Source organism: Ursus arctos, unplaced genomic scaffold (assembly GCF_023065955.2).
Source record: "Ursus arctos isolate Adak ecotype North America unplaced genomic scaffold, UrsArc2.0 scaffold_6, whole genome shotgun sequence".
In the NCBI taxonomy this organism is placed as follows: Eukaryota; Metazoa; Chordata; class Mammalia; order Carnivora; family Ursidae; genus Ursus; species Ursus arctos.
The window spans coordinates 34,115,457-34,134,025 of NW_026623078.1; the positions used below are offsets into that span (position 1 = coordinate 34,115,457).

General features: G+C 36.2%; 1 protein-coding gene and 1 long non-coding RNA gene across 6 annotated transcripts in view; one reads left to right on the forward strand and one right to left on the reverse strand.

Annotated features, from left to right (window-relative positions):
- The window catches only part of PKIA (cAMP-dependent protein kinase inhibitor alpha), a 90,066-nt gene extending 85,021 nt beyond the window's left edge, over nt 1–5,045 (forward strand). For all 5 annotated transcript variants that reach the window (XM_026495852.4, XM_026495850.4, XM_044382733.3 and 2 more), the window contains one exon: nt 1,490–5,045. In XM_026495852.4, coding sequence (XP_026351637.1) covers nt 1,490–1,569 — 80 coding nt within the window. In that variant the 3' untranslated portion in view covers nt 1,570–5,045. The remainder of the gene's footprint in view (nt 1–1,489) is intronic.
- The window catches only part of LOC113253026 (uncharacterized), a 257,794-nt gene that overhangs the window by 207,232 nt on the left and 31,993 nt on the right, over nt 1–18,569 (reverse strand). The window lies entirely within an intron of this gene.

Here is an 18,569-nt window from a genome sequence, read left to right on the forward strand (position 1 = left end):
ATTCATGAGTGTTTCAACTTTTTTTTAGCTTATACTCAACAATATTGCTGTCCCATGTTTACCTTGACTTGTTAACAAGCATCTATTTAGCGATGGCTCTGCAATTGCAGCATAATGTTAAGCCCTGAGAAGTGTTCCCAGACACCCAGAAAGTCCCAAGCCTCATGGGAATCAAATTCCTCATCTTGTATTTGTACAGTCAGTTTCATCCTTAAATATTCACCTGTTTTGTATCTGCCCTAATTTGATTTCATTCTTTTGGTTTACCAAGAGCTTTTCCTATTTATCAAGTTTTTGTTGCATGCAAATCTACACATCTCAGATTCAGGCCATCTACACATCTTGGGAGGCTGTTCATTGCTGTAATAATGAAAAGTAGTTTATGAACATGATACATATATTATATATGTATATAATATATATAATGCCTGGTCATTCCCTAAGAACTCCTTTAGGAACAGAATATATATATATATATATATATATATATATATATATATATATATATATATATATTTAGAACTGCTTTTAATTTCCCTAAAGTATGGTATCTGGTGAAATGTTTTGTGTATCCTTGTTAAAAGGAAAGGAGAAAACATTTCCAATTAAAGAATGAAACAGCCTACTCACTTCTATGCATTTGAATTATGGTAACAAACACTCAGCAAACATTGATATACTTTACGTTATTGAATACCAAAAAATATTTTGTCCACTAAGCCATATTGGTTGTGTAATAATGAACTAATACGTGCAAGTATATGAATGTTTGAATCAAGGATTGCCTATAGCTTGCAAGTATTGAACTATAGATAAAGTGACCTAATATGGGAAGAAAGCATTGTTTAATTTCAGTGTTTGCAATGTCACAAGCTGGGATTGCTGCTGAGGACGCAATTATGAGAATGGTTTTATTAGCATTGTGTATAAGTTCTTTAAGGGCAAACCAGAAGCCATCATAACTATCTGGCAAGGGACCCATGAGCAAACATAATGTCCTTTACATAATCTTCCACTGTTGCTTTTAATTTAAATTAACTAAACCTCTAAAAAATCAGGTAGGTTATCAACAAATACTAAATAATGTAAAATGCAATTTTTAAATATTTCTTAAAATAAGATAGGAGTGAAACGGTCAACTTGCTTCCCACTTTTGATTTCTGCCACTTTGATTCTGCAACCTGTGAAACTATAAGTGCCATGACCTGGCCTTGAGATTTTCCTGGCTATTTATCAAAAGCATAAATTATCACTAACCATTGTAAAAATTATTTTGCTTTTGAGCCATGCCGTCCTGGGTTCATAGAACCAGAATTAGCCAGCCCTTGAAACACTAATTGAGGAATTGATTACCAATAAAATACACTTGTCTCTGTGAGAATTTCAGACTTTTTGAGTATTTCTGAAATTTCCAATATGATATATTAAGAGTCAGTAAATATAGGCAATAGTTTTTATTTTGCTTTTATCCTTTTTTTGTCTCTTACAGAAGGTGAAGAAGATGCACAACGAAATTCCACAGAACAAACTGGGGAAGCCCAGGGGGAAGCAGCAAAATCTGAAAGCTAACACCCCACTTTGATAACTTCAGCAACATCTGACAATGTCTCAAATCTCCAGGCCTGGCTGGAATGCATTTGTTTCCAAGAGTGAAAAGGAGGGGGGAAAAATAGCTGTGCTGCATTGTAGGAATCTGCTCATTATCATGTTAAAAATGGGGGCAGAGGCTGTGGCTGCAGACAGACTTTTCTCTACCTCTGTCATTAGCAATGGTTGAAATCAGGTGGCTTGTGTTTGGATGTCATTTTTGTATGGGTCCTTTCACTTGACCATATGATAAAATGCTTGTAGAGAGTAGCACTGACCTAGATGATGATTCTTCCTGTAGCATCTGGCCCCTCACAATGTCAGAGGATTTAATTGTGTCTAATTGCAAAGGGTTGGTTGAACCCCAGAGTTTAAATATCTCTGGTCTAAGTATTCACCCAGTAAAAGAACCATCCAGAAAGCACTGTTTTTAACATTATGTATCTGTGTGTTCCTGCTGTGTTATTTACACTGTTTTGTATTGTACAATATAGATGCTCAGCACTGCCCCCTTCTTTGATTGCTTATGAGAAACAAAAATAATGTATGTTACTGTGAATTTTTATACCACTCATTTTTAAAAGGGCTGCCTTTTTCCTTCTCCTCAGTGTGGTGGTGTACACAGGATAGATCACACTTTTTTTTTTTAACTTAATCTTTCCCCTTGATTCACTGTTGATGAATTAAGTCTAACTAATTCATCAAGACTTCTTTGCTTTATTATAGAGGCATTTGAAAATATCCGCTAATGTGAATTTTACTTGAATTCAGTCTGTTTGGTGTTTGCACAGACCAGAATTCAAAATGCAAATTTTGTTTTATTTTCAATTGGAGAACTTTCCCCAATTAATGTATTTTTTAAAATGTTTAAATTATGAGGATTTTGGAGAATCAGGGTGGTGGGAAAGATCAGATAATATTAAGAACAGGAAACATTTTGTCCTTATGGAATCAAATTTCTCAATGCTGTATGCTACTATTTAAATTTGGAGGACAACTTATCTGCATGGAGCTGTAACAGATGGAAAAAATTATCTTGCAATCATGTGGACACCAATCACAAAAGTAAAGCCCTTGCATTGTGTTTTTCATGTCTTTTTTCAGCCCTATCAGATAAAAATGTTGTTATGCACTTTTTAATGTTTGTAAACTTTTACTAATAATTAGTGTGAATTGCATTCTGATACAATAATAATTATCATTAGAAGCTAACAAAATCTTCATTAATACTGTTGATAGCCTCTGCTGTGTTTTGACATCATGGTTCTTATATGGAAAGTTTCTGTGAGCTGTGTAATCCCACTGGTCAGTATTATAAAATCATTTATCAGTAGTAATAAATAAGGAACCAGTAATATGCCAATGGCTCATGGATTACTGGACAAATAGCAGATAACAGGAAGACCCTTAACAATAAAGAGCCCACTTAAATTATCCTCGAGGTGTTAGATACAGTCCCATTTGAGGTAGCTTAAGCAGCGTTTCCACACATAATCTCCATGGATATAGCGGGAACTCAGCCCTCCTCCATAGCTGCATATAGGATGAAAGGTCAGTCGGCCGTCATCTCCACTTACAGTACTTTCCAAATGAGAAGGGTAAGGCATGGGTATCATTTGGTCCTCAATCATATACTACTAGAAAAAATGTTAATAGGGTAAGTCTCTCAGAAAGTAGTAGATATTAGAGTACTTCATTCTAACCAGTTAGGGTCCAAAATGCCCAGTTAAAATTCAAATAAATCCACCTATTAATAGACTCACAAGTGGGAAGAGAGGTTTCTGAGGCTTTTTTAGACAATCTCCAGTAGTCCATTTAAAATATCCAACCCATAAAATCACTTTTTCAATATCCTCATTTCCTATCCTCATAACTTTCTTGTGAATCTAGGTAAAGTTCTCTCCATCCTTAAAGTTGTGGAATTCCAAACTGACTACATGTGATTTTGTAAAGTTTAGGACTAGTGCTGAGTGTATGTGGAGAGTTTATATTCCTATGTGATATACTATTATTAATGCATGTGGTGTCATGCTTGTCTTTGAATATATAATAGTGCTAAATTGCAAAGTCATATGGAGCTTTTGAATTATTTTGACCTCTTACTGCTACTTTGTCTGCTATATTCAAACCCAGAGGCATTCCCAAGCTAGAAGATAGAAATCTACTTTCGAAAATGTCCACATCCTACGAATGTTGCTCAGCAAAAGTTCACAGTGTCTTCCAAATTGTATTGTAGTATCTTTTACTTGCAAGTAAATAATAAACATGAAATTGAATTTTTAAAGAGAAAAGGAAAAGGTAGAAAACTAAAGCATTAGATTTGAGAATATGCATTGAATGCCCACTAACCAACTGACATTATGCTAATCACTTCCCAGCACATTTTCTCCCATTTAATTGTTTCTCCTCAGAGAATTTGATTAAAGAGGTAGTGTTACCCATTTCACAGATTAAGAAATTAAGGCTCAATAAGGTATAACTTTTCCAAATTTAAAAAGCTAATAAATGATGACATTAAGATTTGAACTTATCTTTGTCTGTTTCCAAGGAGCTTTCTTCTACACATGGCCATAAAATTAAAGCCAATTATAAAGCATCTTTATCTGTAAGGGAACATTTAGAGATGAACTGGTTCAACCTCCATATTTTATAGACGGAAACTTAGTCTCAGAAGGGGGAATTGCCTTTCTCAAGTTTACCTAGATGAGTAATGACACAGATGTGACCAGATCATAGAAAGTGCACTTTAAAAAAAAAAGTTCAATTAGAATTTATTTTTTTGTGTTATACTTCCCCCAAAATATTTTTCTGGCATGTAGTCTATAAATTTAGCATGGTTCAGATTTTTTTTTATGTTCCATGCTACTTGTTTTGTTTAATTAACTAGAAAATATGAAAATTTCAGTTTTACTCATTTGCAATTAGTATGAACATGTCAAATTTACCTTTTATCAATTGTAAACATCCTATGCCAACATATTGTTCTCATAATTCATAGAAATGTTTTTCCAATGTATAACAGGCAGTCTTCAGTTTTTAGGCAATATCCCAAGAACTTCAGTTTTTAGGCAATATCCCAAGAACTTCAGTTTTTAGGCAATATCACTGCAAATGCCCTACACTTGAGTTTTACTCAGACACAGTGAAAATGCACCATTTTATAAGATGAATCATATTGCTCTTTCTCTTTAGAGAAGCAATAATGGGTAAAGAAATGTAACTGCTAGGTAGCCTAGCTTCTGAGTAAACTTGTAGTAATAGGAAGACAATGTATAGTTATGAAGGAAAAACAGGAAAGCATCTATGATTTATGATGTCTTAATAGGCCCCAAATTGTTCTTTAATTAAAGAGTGGCAGTCTCTGAAGTCATTTGTGAGCTTGTATGACTTTTGTATTTAGTAATGTTGCATGCTCACATAATTGATATTAAAAGTAATACATTTTTTTCTGAAATGTGCACAGTCTATTAAGAGTATTTATTGAACATACACTATGTATTTGGTGCTTGAGAAAGTGCTTCATGTGAGAAAGGAGAAATTCAAAGTCTCAGGCATCCTGTGGTGGCCATACCAGCTTTCTGACCTCACTTTTTCTGGGCCTTTACTCCAATAATTTTCACCTCCATTCTACTCCGGTAGCCCACTTCCTGGACTTCATCATCTACCAGAGCCAACTCTTAAATCGTAAGCCCCACTATCACTCCTATGGTTCTTACTTGCTCATCTACAGGGCAGTGACTTTCAATCAGAAGAAAAACCAGTGTTTATCAGAATCCCCTGAAAATTTTACAACACTCCTTCCTGTACACATATACATTCTCTCTCTTTCTGTCTCTCTCGGTCTCTGTCTCTCTCTCTCACGCGCACACACACACACACACACACTTCCCCCTTGAAAACACTCCTTGTGCAACTTTGGCATCTTTTTCTGCTCTCACCCTCACAACCTGAGAACCACTGATTTAGAAAAAATGCCAAGTTTCCAGATGCACCAGCTCTGTTTATGCCACTAAAAAGCTTTAAAATGAGTCAATAACAAAGTGGAGTGCTCACAGACACCCATGGTTTTATTATATTAAGGATAACATCCTGGGGCAGAAAAGCAGAGAGTGCAACTTCTTTCATTTTAGTGTTGCTCTCTTTTCATTATTTTTTATCACATAAAGGCAGTAAAGACCAAGCAGAATCCAAGGGGGGACCCAGGAGAAAGTAAGCATCAAATAATACCCTGAGTTCAGACAAGGTCTTAGGCAGATGGGGTAAAAGAAGATGTAGATCTTTAAGTTCATGTAACTTAGGTCACAAGGATAAAACACTACACAGGGATTTGGAACAAAATGCTAGCCAGTGCAAAGCAAGTTTGTATTGTCCCTGGTGTTTCTTCTCTTTGTATATTTGTTGCCTCTATCTAGGCCAGAATGTGGGGGATTTGGGATCCTGGCCATCTGTCACTATAAAGTCAAAATTAACAAAACTTTCTGACTATAACTGGTTAACTTCCTAGTTTGCACCACATCTACTTTCTGATTATATCAAGATGGATGTTTCCATAGCAACCCTCCTCCCAGGCTGAAATCCACTGTTAACCTCCTCAGTGCTCCTGGTTTTCTTACTTTCTTGTCTTTCTGCCATCTCTGCCCAATCAAAACCCATCAAACCATCTGCTTTCACTCTACTTGTGTTCAAAAAGACTGTAAAAATTTCTAACAATGCGTATTCATTGTTTGCAACTACATTTTAGACATGAGTGCTGTGCAGCTCTTTTTTTGTCATATCCTTGGGGATAGAGGAAGTTTCCCACCACTGTCTAAGATGTAGGTTTTCCTCCGACATTTTAATTTTTTTTCATTTTTTCTTTTAAGATTTTATGTATTTATTTGAGAGAGAGAGAGTGCAGAAGCAGGGGAGGGGGGCAAAGGGAGAGGTAGAAGCCAGCTCCCTGCTCAGCAGGGAGCCCAAAGCGGGGCTTGATCCCAGGACCCAGGGATCATGACCTGAGCTGAAGGCAGACGCTTAACCAACTGAGCCACCCAGGTGCCCCAAGTCATCTGACATTTTTAAACCATTTTCTTTTAGGAAGTCTGTTAACTATCCTTTTTTCTTCACTGACTTTACCCTTTTCTACAAATGTACTCAAGTTCTCAGTTCCACTCTCAACTTCACTACTTGATTTCTCAAACTAGTCATCATCTTTGCTCTTGTTTTCATGTTTCTCCTCCTTATTTCTTATCCTTTTGCAATCTGACTTCCAGTTAAATTTTTCTCATTACCAACATCTTTAGTAGTTTCTGGACTCTTAGTATTGTCACTAAAGCCCTGGTCAATGTGCAAATTAAAAAATGATGATGTTCCATGGGGTGCCTGGGTGGCTCAGTCGTTAAGCGTCTGCCTTTGGCCCAGGGCGTGATCCCGGCGTTCCGGTATCAAGCCCCGCATCAGGCTCCTCCGCTGGGAGCCTGCTTCTTCCTCTCCCACTCCCCCTGCTTGTGTTCCCTCTCTCGCTGACTATCTCTCTCTCTGTCAAATAAATAAATAAAATCTTAAAAAAAAATGATGTTCCAGAGGACTCAAGCTTCTCCTAAAATAAAATTTAATGGTTCTATAATTCTAACTGATAGTTTGGCAGGGTGTAGCTGCATAATAAAGCCTCCTTAAGGATGGAATCGTATGTATCCCAAGAAAAAATTTCAGGTTCACATCATCCATCAAATATGGATGTGCCCTTCTGTTCCACCACATTCTCCCCATAATGTTTTCTACATCCCCAGGTCCTACAGTGCTCATTTCTTCATAGGGGTTGCACATCCGTAGGCACTAACCTGGAGCCTGGACATCCAACAATGGGCAAGATTAGCTTGTGATGTTTTAGAGTTCTGTATGCCATTATATTCCAGGATGACTGTCCCCAATATCACCTGTTTCTCTCAAAGCAGCAATGTACAAGCAAAACCACTCAACTTCTTTGTATCCAGTCCCACTCTAGTTCTCTGAATTAGTCCTAAGTGAGTATATAAATTTCATTGGTCAAATATAATGGATAGTTTATATATGTGTTGTAAGCTTCTCTTATGGCATTTAATCCTGTTCACCATGGAATGTTTTTTGAGATGATTCCTTTACTTTCCTACCCCATCCCCCGCCTCCAGGTGTATGTATGTATGTATGTATGTATGTATGTATGTATGTATGTCTTGTATTTAATCCTTTGTTCTTTTTTTCTGGCAACTCTTCACTTTCCTTGACAAATCCCCCCTTCTCTACCTCCCCACTAAATACTGTGGTTCCCTGGGATTCTATCTTTACTCTTCTCTAATCCCAGTGTTCACATGACCTCTTCTAGGCCAACATCATCAGTCAGCACTTTTACTATGATGAATCCCAGAGGTCATTCCTGATCACCTGACTTATTGGACAGCTCAACATGGATTTCCCAAAAGCATCTTAAAATTCAACATTCCAACATTAAATCCAGTATATGACCCCATTCCCAAAACTGCTTTTCTTCATATGCTATAGATCTCATATAATGGAAGCACTGGTTTCTCGGCAGCCTTAAATCAAAATTCTTAGAGTTCTCTTAACTCTTCTTCCTCCAGTTTGTTTTTCAGTCCATCAATTCTAATACTTCTTGAAACTGTCCACTTCTTTTTGTCTGCATTGCAACCCTTTAAATCATCACTTATCTAATACAGTGCAATAGCCTGCCTTGTCTGGCATTCTTTCTATCCATCTCACAACCAGATGTATCTTTTAATATATAAGTCTGATTGTTTCACTCCCCTAATTTAAAAAATCCTTAAATTTAGCCAGACAAACACTTTTTGGTATAAGTGCCACATTTTGTTTTTCTATAACTCTTTGTTCTGTGTTAGCTGTTTTCCTGTTCCTAAGATGTTCTTCGTGCTTGACAGCAAGTTCTCATTGGTACTTTCAGATTGTGTCCCATTTTACCCTTTAGAGCCTTTTGGACTTGCATCCTCGTTCCCAAGCCCCACCCTAGGAAATTAGCTATTCTATACTCCTTGATCCCCTAACACTTGATCTGCAAATGTATCTTGTTAGATCATAGCTATTTGTTTACATGTGTCTCTCTCCAACCTGAATATGAACTCTTTCAGGGAAAAAGCCCTGTTTTGTTCATCTCTGTTTTGTCATTGTCTATTAATACTCGATAAATTTGTAAATGAATGTCTGCCCTGCTGAAGCTCACAAGGTAGTTAAGAAACAAAATTTACACACAGATTGATTAGGGGAAAATGCAATACAGTGATAAAGTTGATAGTTGAAAATAGTAAAGCCTGTGTAATATTGCCTTACAGAAGGTAAAAGCTTATTTTTTTCCTAGTTTACAAAATAGTGTAACTATTTTTATTTATTTTTAAATTTAATTTAATTTTTTAAAAGAGGAAATGGGGAGAGGCAGAAGGAGAGAGAATCTTAAGCAGGCTCCACACCCAGCAGGGAGCCTGACACAGGCTCCATCTCACAATCCTGAGATCATGCAGGACCTGAGCCCAAATCAAGAGTCCGATGCTTAACCGACTGAGCCACCAGGTGCCCCATTAATGTAAATATTTTTAAATTTGATTCTCAAACTATATGCTGCACATTTACACACACAGAGAGATTTGATATGATATACAGAGATGAAATGTCCAATAGGATAATGTATGAATAAATGAGCAAATTAGAGTAAGCCATCCAGGTAAATAGTGACCCTGGTAAAGGTATTTCTTGGTATTCTGTAGTACAAATCCCCTTCAGTTTGCTGGAATTGAGAATAGAACAAAAAAAAAAAAAAAAAGGAGATTATATCATAGTTTCCTAGCCTAAGCAACACATTAGTCAGAGAGCAAGGGCTCTAGGGAGACTTTTGGTCTTTAAACAAGGGGACACTGAAGTTTCTAAGAATGCTTCACAGAAATAAAATCTAATGTACTCTAATAGGCTAAAGAAGTGAGAGCTCTGATAGAATATGATGAACTTCAAAACGGCAGGAATTCATAAAAAAATAGGAGAAAATAATACAAAGGGACCAAGAGTCATGTCTTTATGCACTCAAGAAGGAAAGGACACTGATACATATGTATAAAACCTTAAGGTCTTTTTCCTGAATATTGTACCTTTTAGAAAACACAGAAAAAATAGTAGTAATCAAATTAACACTGGAAATCTGGCAGGACTAAAGAAGGATTGTGTACTTTTTGACTCTGAAACTAAGAAATAAGAATGGCCAAGGAAATGATGTAGGTTACTCCTAACAGAACACATGTTTGCACTTTGACTACCATGATTAATTTTACACATTTCCCTTGAGTAGGATGGTGTGACTATTATGAGTGGCTTGTTGAATTTTTAAGTTTTCTTTTATCCCACATGTTCTTTAAAATTCATAAAATGATATATAACCATGAATTTTAAGGGAAAAAAATTATGTAAAAATAGCTATAGCTAGGGAGTGACAACTTAAACAGAACCTGCCTTCCTGGATGGTCCTAAATAAAATCCAGTAAATCATCAATTTTATTTAGGAAATATTTGTTGAGCATTTTGTAAGTTTAAGTTGCTGTGTTAGGTGCATTAAGGAGTAAAATAAAATAAAATTTAAAAACCCACAAAATCTTTGACTAATAGAAACCAGAATGTCTGACAGTGAGCATAAGTTTCTTCTGTCAGTATTCCCAGCCTTTTCCCATTGCCACTCCATCCCTTTATTATGATGCCCAGGACTTTGTAACACAGAATTGGAAAGTAAGAGGAAAAAGATTTTTTCGTGAAGAATTCATACAAGGGTTGTTCTTTGCTGAAGATAAATCAAGTAATGGTTGAAGTAGACAAAAATTTTTGTAAGCTAAGACGTTTAAGTCAATTTGCATAATAAAAAGCTAAGAATTAGGGGGGAGATTAGAAAAGCAATAAAACGGGTTTCTAAAAGAAAGTTTGGATTATAAAAAAATAAAATAAAATAAAATAAAAGAAAGTTTGGGAGGGTTGACAAGAGGTTTCAATGAAAAACAGACAAAGAAAATTAGGATACAAAAGCATTTTTATAGGCTATGAACTAAACCTCCTAAGAGCTATATGTATATGTATATTACCTATATGTATATAGGTAAGACTTTTTTTTTTAATGTGGCTCCATGCAAAGACAGGGCCACAGGAGACCCTAAGGCTTATTCAAGTACACTCATTTAATAGTAATGGCAAGACAAGAACATACATATTTATAATAAATGTCTGAATATGATGAGCAATAACAGATGAACACAGAACATCCCGTGCGTATACTGGGGGAGAAATGTCACTCAACAGGAGAGATCATGGAGAAGGATGTAATGGAATGATTCCCTGAAATATTTATTTCATTGAAGAAGAAGAAATTAGACATTCTACATAGAAAAAAATGATGTAAACTGAGGTACACAGGTAGGAAAACATGGGGTCATATATTTCTTAAATAATCCCAGTTTGCTAGAGCACAGTACATGTGTAAAGTCTGAGGTGAGACACAGGTTGTGGCTAACAAACCAGCTCCATGAGGTCACTCAGAGGGAAGAGTGTGGGCAGCAGAGCATGTCTCAGGCACCAAGATCCGCGACACAGAGGACATCCATGCCAAGGAGCCTAACACAGAATCGAAAGAATTCTGAAAGTGGGAGTTAAGTTTTTGAAAGTAGGCAAAGGGCTTGGAGATGAAAGTAGGATGTATTCCAAGGTTAAGAATCCAGTGGCTGAAAAAACCAAAGGTCAGAGGAAAAGCCAGAAGCTGCAGAGAGACATACAAGAGGCACAGACAGGATCCTGCCTGGCAAAGCAGCTGCTGCTGTCCTTCATCCATGCTTTCCACTCCGGTCCTGACACACTCCTCAGTTTTTAAAGGCACTACACTTCTGTGCTGACATGTGGTATAAGTTTAAGAGAAAGAGGTCTTTTTATATAGCACCATAGAAAGGTGACCTTTTCTCAGGGAGATAACTATCAGGTTCTGAATATGTGTTGGACATTTGATTAAATTGCCTCTATTTCTCACAATTACTCTGCATATGAATATACTTCTGTCCTTATAAATGACCGACCTAAGGTGCAGAGAAGTTAAGTGGCTTGTCCAAGGCCATGCAGCTTTTGTGTTGCAAAACCAGGACTGAAACTTATGTTCAATTCTCTGATGACAATTTCCTATGCTCCATCAGCTACAGCACAGCCGTCCAATAGAACAACTATACACACCAAACATGCATTTTTACATTTTCTAACAGCCACATCAAAATAAGAAAGCAGTAAATAACCCAACATATTCAAAAGATTGCCATTAATTTACAATCAATGTAAAAATTAATAACACATTCCCTTTTTTTGGTACCAATTCTTGAAAATCCAGTGTTCTGTTTTACACTGATATCTCAATTCAGGTTGCCTACATTTCAAACGGTCTGCCTACCGTAGGGCACATCCGTACCAAAGGGCCTATATCGTAGGGCACAAACTATATGCCCTATTCTGTTTTCCAAGGATTAAGCAGAGAAGGGATTCACTTTTGAGGCAAGGGGGTATAGAGTGTGCATGTTTGTGTTTAGTTCTTTCTCAATGATTCTCAACTTTGGCTTCTTGTCAGAATCACTGGGAACTTTTAAACATATTAAGAACTTGGCTCGATTTCTATAGATTTTGGTTTTATTGCAGGGTAAGGCATCAACTTTTTTTTTTAACTTTGTTGAAGTATAATAAATATTAAAAAGTGCTCATGAGTGTGCAGTTTTATGTATTTCCATAAAATGAACACACGCAGGTAACCATCATCCAGATCAAAGATCAGAGTATTCCAATACCCTAGAAGTCCTCGTCAGGTTCTCTTCTAGTCCCCACCTCCTGCAAAGGGCTACATCCCCTGAGACTGATAAAATGGTGAATCTCCACCTGTTCTTACAGAGCAGGCCCTGGAGTTCAGCCCAAAACTGTCACCTAATATGTTAATGCTCACTACAGGTTGCTCCTCTGCAAGGTCCTATGCTCAGGTTTCTCAGGTCAGTTTGTAGCCCCAGAAATAATAAACACCATGCCAAACCATCTATCTTCTAGAGGATCTCTACCCAAGGAAACACAGGGCCTTCAAACTACTATATGCCCTGGTCCACACAGGTCCAATCTCTACTTGGTCTTGAACCACTGGCTCTGTGTTCATTCAGCCCTTCTTAGTTGCATGATCCCAAAGATTTGGTTTTCTTCCCTCCGTCCTGCACAAGCCACCTATTTTCTCACCTGAGTTTTACCTCCCTCATTAACAACAGATCATATGTACAACAGTTTTGTGAAGCCAGTAATAGAGATTTCAATTTCCTGATGAACAGGCTTTAATAAAAGTCACAAGTTAATACCCTTTTCCTTGGTACTTAATTGCCCAACCTTCTGCTTCAGGGCTTCTCATTACCACACAGAGTCTCTGATCTTATAAATTCAATTCTTTGGAAACAGCATTTTTTTTTCTCTCTGCTGCTCTTTTTTCTAAGAAAAATTAAACTTTGTGTCTACAACAGGTGTTCCCTCATTAGCTTAATCAGAAAAAAAATCAATTAAGACATTTTCTAACTAAAGCCAACCTGAGCAAATATAAAAGTAGATTGAATCTGTGAGTTCCATGCTACAATAAGTCCTAACTAAACAACTTCTCAAAGTATTAAATATCCAGCAATATTCAGCCTGCTGTTTGTTGGAATTACAATTGCTTCACAGTATTTTTTCTTTCCCTGCTCTCAGAACAGTGCCTTGTCGTACTTCCAGCCCATACAAGAATATTTTGAATGAGTCTGACTTTGCAAAGACAGCATTTGCAGCTGAAAATAGCAAAACATGACCATCTGTTCTCTCCCTTCATGGTTCAGTCTGACAACATCCTAACACAGTTGTCTTCCTCCTTGACTCCATTCTTCTCTGCCCACCCGCCTTGTTCCACCAGTTTCCCATTTGAACTTCTTCATTTACACTGTCTTTCCATGTTCCTCTCCTCCTGCTCACATACCACTACTTTCCTCCATTTTATTGCTTCATAATTCTTACAACCCTCAAGAATACTCAATTGCTTTCCAATCACCACCCTCCCAAATCCAGCTTTCTCCCTTATGCCCTCTGCCTCACACTTTGTGCACTTTACTCAGCCCTACCTAACTTTATATGGGAAAAAGAGAAAAAGGAAAGAAGTTTCATATCGAGGCTTCTAAGATCAATCTGAAGTGTGCTGGAAATATGGAAATAAACCCTAGGTATTGGGGAGGAGGAGAAGCATAAGAAAAAATGAAGGGAAAAAAGGCATAAATAACACTGGTGGCAAGGGCAATTTTCACCTCTATTACTACAGATTTCCACCAAGCCATATACCAACTATAGGAGAGGGGTTAGAAGATACCTAGTGCCACCAACTGCCACCACTATAAGTTTTGTACACATTTGCAAATATCAGAAAGACACCTTAATTTTTCATCTATACATTCACTGAAACTCCAAATGATTGATAATTTTAGGAAACACTTGGAAATACATTAAGGAGAGACTGAATTTAATAAAATGGGCTCCAAATCCAGATTCCTTACTAATTCAATGTATGATTGCTCCCAATTTACTCAGCTACTCTGGGTATCACTTTCTTGTCTGTAAAAGGAAATAATAATACATCTCTTAGGAATGTTGAATAATATTAAGAAGAACATTAAAGGTTGAGATTAGTTAATACGTATAAAGCACTGAGAACAGTGCTGGGCACTTAGTATAGATGTCAACTATTAATGTTATTGTTGTGTTGTTATATGAGATATGCAGACTTAGATCACTCAGACTTAGTCAAATGGCTTTTACCTCTTTTTTTTAAAGATTTTATTTATTTATTTATTTATTTATTTATTTATTTATTTAGAGAGCACACTCAAGCTGGGGTGGGAGAGGGACAAGCAGACTCTGCGCTGAGCACAGAGCCTAATGTGACCTGAGCCAAAATCAAGAGTCGGACACTTAACCAACTGAGCCACCGAGGCACCCCCTTTACCACTAAATGAGTAGTGCCACTCAGTGGCTCAGAGGTTTAACTTATTCATTTATTGAACAAATATGAATGAGTTCCTTCTATGTGGCAGGTACTTTCAGGATGCTAACTGAACAATGATTTAAACATAGGAATGATCTCCAGCCATGTAAAGCTCACAGGCAGGTAAAGCCTGGCTTACTTGGATCCTAGCAAATGAAATACTTAGAGCATTTCCTCTAGTCTATTGTAGGAAAGTCAAATTGTGAAAAGCAAAATTCCCATCGAGAGAAAAGAGAGACAGGGAAACTACTTCAGGATTGTCTTAGGGCCAATTCAAGTCCATCTCTAATTTTTTCTTAAAACTGTTACCTTTGCAGTTTCACAAAGTCACTAAATAGTAGAAGGAGACATGAGTTCTCATAACAAAATAAAATGCAAAGCCATGAAGGATTGGCACTGGAACAGGGGGGACCACTGCATAGCTTAGTCACTCGATGACACTGATTTCCTCTGTTATCTCCTACTGGCACCTCTGAGAGCTGTTTTCTTTTTAGTCTTCTGATTCAAGTACAGACAAAAGCTCATTCTCTTGGTTCCCCTGGATAAAACTGAGATTAGGCAGAGTCTGGTAAACACCAAAGAGACCAAAGAAGGGAAAAATAGAGAGTATAGATTGATTGACTTACTAAAGAAAGGTTTCTCATTTTTAATCTAGTTGACTTTAGTCTAGGATATCTCAAGGTCTTCCCATTATTCATGAGATCCTTTAAAGTTTAGTAATGAGACACTGTCCAGAAAATTCTCCCTTTTCATCTATAGACACTTCTTCCTACCCCACTTCCTAAACTAAGAGATTCCTTTTCTACTAGTTATGTAGGTCATGAAAGCTATCTTTAAATAAGTATCTATATCCACCATACAGTCATAATTACATGATTGAACACTCACACATTATTCATGCATACTAAAGTATTTTCTTGTTGATTAATAAAGAAAAAAGGTCCCAAAGCCCTCATAAACTCAACCAGCATATACTGGGGTTATGAAGCTTATCAGTCTATATTCAATCAGAAAAACAGACTTTTAAAATTTTATTGCTATAAATAATAATTTTAAAATAAAAAGAATTTTCCTCTTAATCCTAAGCAAATTGTATGTAACAGATATTCTGGTTAATCAAATATTTACTATAATTGTCCTTGAATAAATATTTTGTGTTAAGGCACATTTCTCAAACAGATAGGGAAATCAAGTTATTTAGCAATAGTTAACCCAGTCTTTTCTTGTACATATCTCAAGTGAAAAATAAAAATATACCTTTATATTTTCCTATGTTTCTACATTTTTCTATATTTCTATTTTCTACTTTGTATTTCTGTAAATATCAATAAATAATAAGTAATAGATATCTGCCTCCTGGTGGCCATATGCAGTTCTAAAAGCAAAAAATACCCTATGTCTCTTGAAACAGAACAGTGATTTTGTTTCAGATTTTTTTTGGAAAGCTGTTCATTCTGGAAAGCAATGGTGGGTCAGCTTGGTACCAAGAAGGCGAAAAGCAGCAATGGCAGCCAATATCAGTGTCTTCCAAGGACACTGTGGAACACAACAGTTCCCTTTTAGACTCAATTGGCTTGTAAGCCATAAATATATGCACCTAAACTCCAAAGAGTCCTCATTAAAACCAGCTGTGATAAAATTAAAAAGTTTAGCTGGTAATTCTAATGTTTATTACAAATACCTTCCCTTAAGCCTCAAGGTCCTAAGGTTACAGTGTAATACGCCTTTTAGACAAACAGAATATTCTTCATCATATGTATTACCTCCTGATACACCTCCTGATGTAAGGTCTCTTGTGTCAATCTGATATGGCTGTAGAAATGTATGCTTCTTTGTTTAGTAAGTACCTTTACTTGGCAATAGAATAAAATCTTTTGGGAAGTATCAAATGTGCTTTGAAGGGAAGATAGCACTACTTACTAAAACCATATGTCAGAAATGCAGGAGGTTTTGTCAAAATAATTTACTGAGGCAATTTTTAAAACTATGATTTATCAAAATCTGAGTCAATTTCTGAAGGGTTGCCTCAGTAGAAATAGTAGTAAAATATGTTATATGTCATGTCACTAATAAGTATTTAATTTAAGTACTTATAAGCTTATGATACAGAATAAATTTTGAATAGAAGTCACGTGTTTCAACAGACAATATTAGTGGCTAAGATTAATTTGACAATATCTGTAATTTTGAGATTATTAGATGAATTAACTCAAGACTAAGAACTTAGAACACTTTTGCTTGCAATATGAGGATTTAGGTGGGAAAGTGATACAGAAAATATCTATGAGTCATTCCATATATCTCACAATGTTCCTTTGATTAGTGTTCTGTAGAAGGGAAAGAATTGAATGGATATTATTTTATTTTATTTTATTTATTTTTTTTTTTTTAAAGATTTTATTCATTTATTCGACAGGATAGAGACAGCCAGCGAGAGAGGGAACACAAGCAGGGGGAGCGGGAGAGGAAGAAGCAGGCTCATAGCGGAGGAGCCTGATGTGGGGCTCGATCCCATAACGCCAGGATCACGCCCTGAGCCAAAGGCAGACGCTTAACCGCTGTGCCACCCAGGCGCCCCTGGATATTATTTTAATACAAGTAATAAACATAATAAAGTTAACTGAACCTAAATCACTGAACTTTTTTTTACTATTGCTTTGAGAATATAAGAGTTGTATTATCATAGAAAAATGCCCTCTTAAATAATTGAAGAAATCATAAATTCATTAAAAGAAATATATATTTGACTACTAAGAACAAATATAAATTTATTCATGGCATGGAAAGGGAAAAGCAAAAGAATAACTTTACCAAGGAGAAACTTGACAAACATAACTGAAATTATCCTTCAGAGGAAGGAGAAATAAAGACTTTCTCACACAATTAAAAATGCGGTAATTTGTTGCCAGTAGATATATCTTGCAAGAAATGTTAAAAGAAATTCTTTAGAGAGAAGGAAAATGATAAAGATCGGAAACTGGGATCTACACAAAGAAAGAGCATCAAAGAAAGAATAAGTGAAGGTAAAATAAAACAAAAACTTTTATTTTTCTTCTCCTTCTTTTAAAAAAGACATTTATTTGAGAGAGAAAGGGAAAGAGAGAGAGTGAGCACCTGAGTGGGAGGAGGGGCAGAGGGAGAGAAAGAAATCTCAAGCAGACTCGCGCCAAGCAAGGAGCCTGAGGCAGAGCTTGATCCCAAGGACTGAGCCACCCAGGAGTCACTATTTTTCTTATTCTGAATCAATCCAACAGGTAACAGTTTGTTTAAAATAAAAATAGCAATAATGTACTTGATTTGGCAACAATGATACAAGGGACAAAAAAGAGGAATTAGAATTATTTGTTATTATAAGGTGCTCACACTACCCAAGAAGTGACATAGTGTTATTTTAAAGTGGACTTGGATTGGTTGTAAATGTATATCACAAACTCTAGGCCTACCACTAAAAAAGGGAAAAGAGAAAAAATAATGAAGAAGAAACTGATATGCTAAGAAAGTAGAGTAAATGGAATCAGATGAAAAGGTCAATTAAAAACCACAAAAGGCAGAAAAAGTGTGGAAGACAAAAATAGAAACAGAGAATAGGGCAAGAAATAGAAAACAGTAAAAATAGTTATTAATTCAATTTAATCAATTATCACTTTGGATGTTAATGCTTCAAATGAACCAAACAATAGAGACTTTTGAGTGAATCAAGAATCAAGACCCAAATATATGTTGTTTATAAGAAACCCACATTAATTATAAAGACATACATAGCTTAAAAGTAAGTGAATGGAGAAAAATACACCATGCTAACACTAATCAAAAGAAAGCAGAAATACAGTTGACCCTTGAATAATATGGAGGTTCAGAGCACCAACTGCCCACACAGTCAAAAATCTACATGTAACTTTTGACTCCCCCAAAA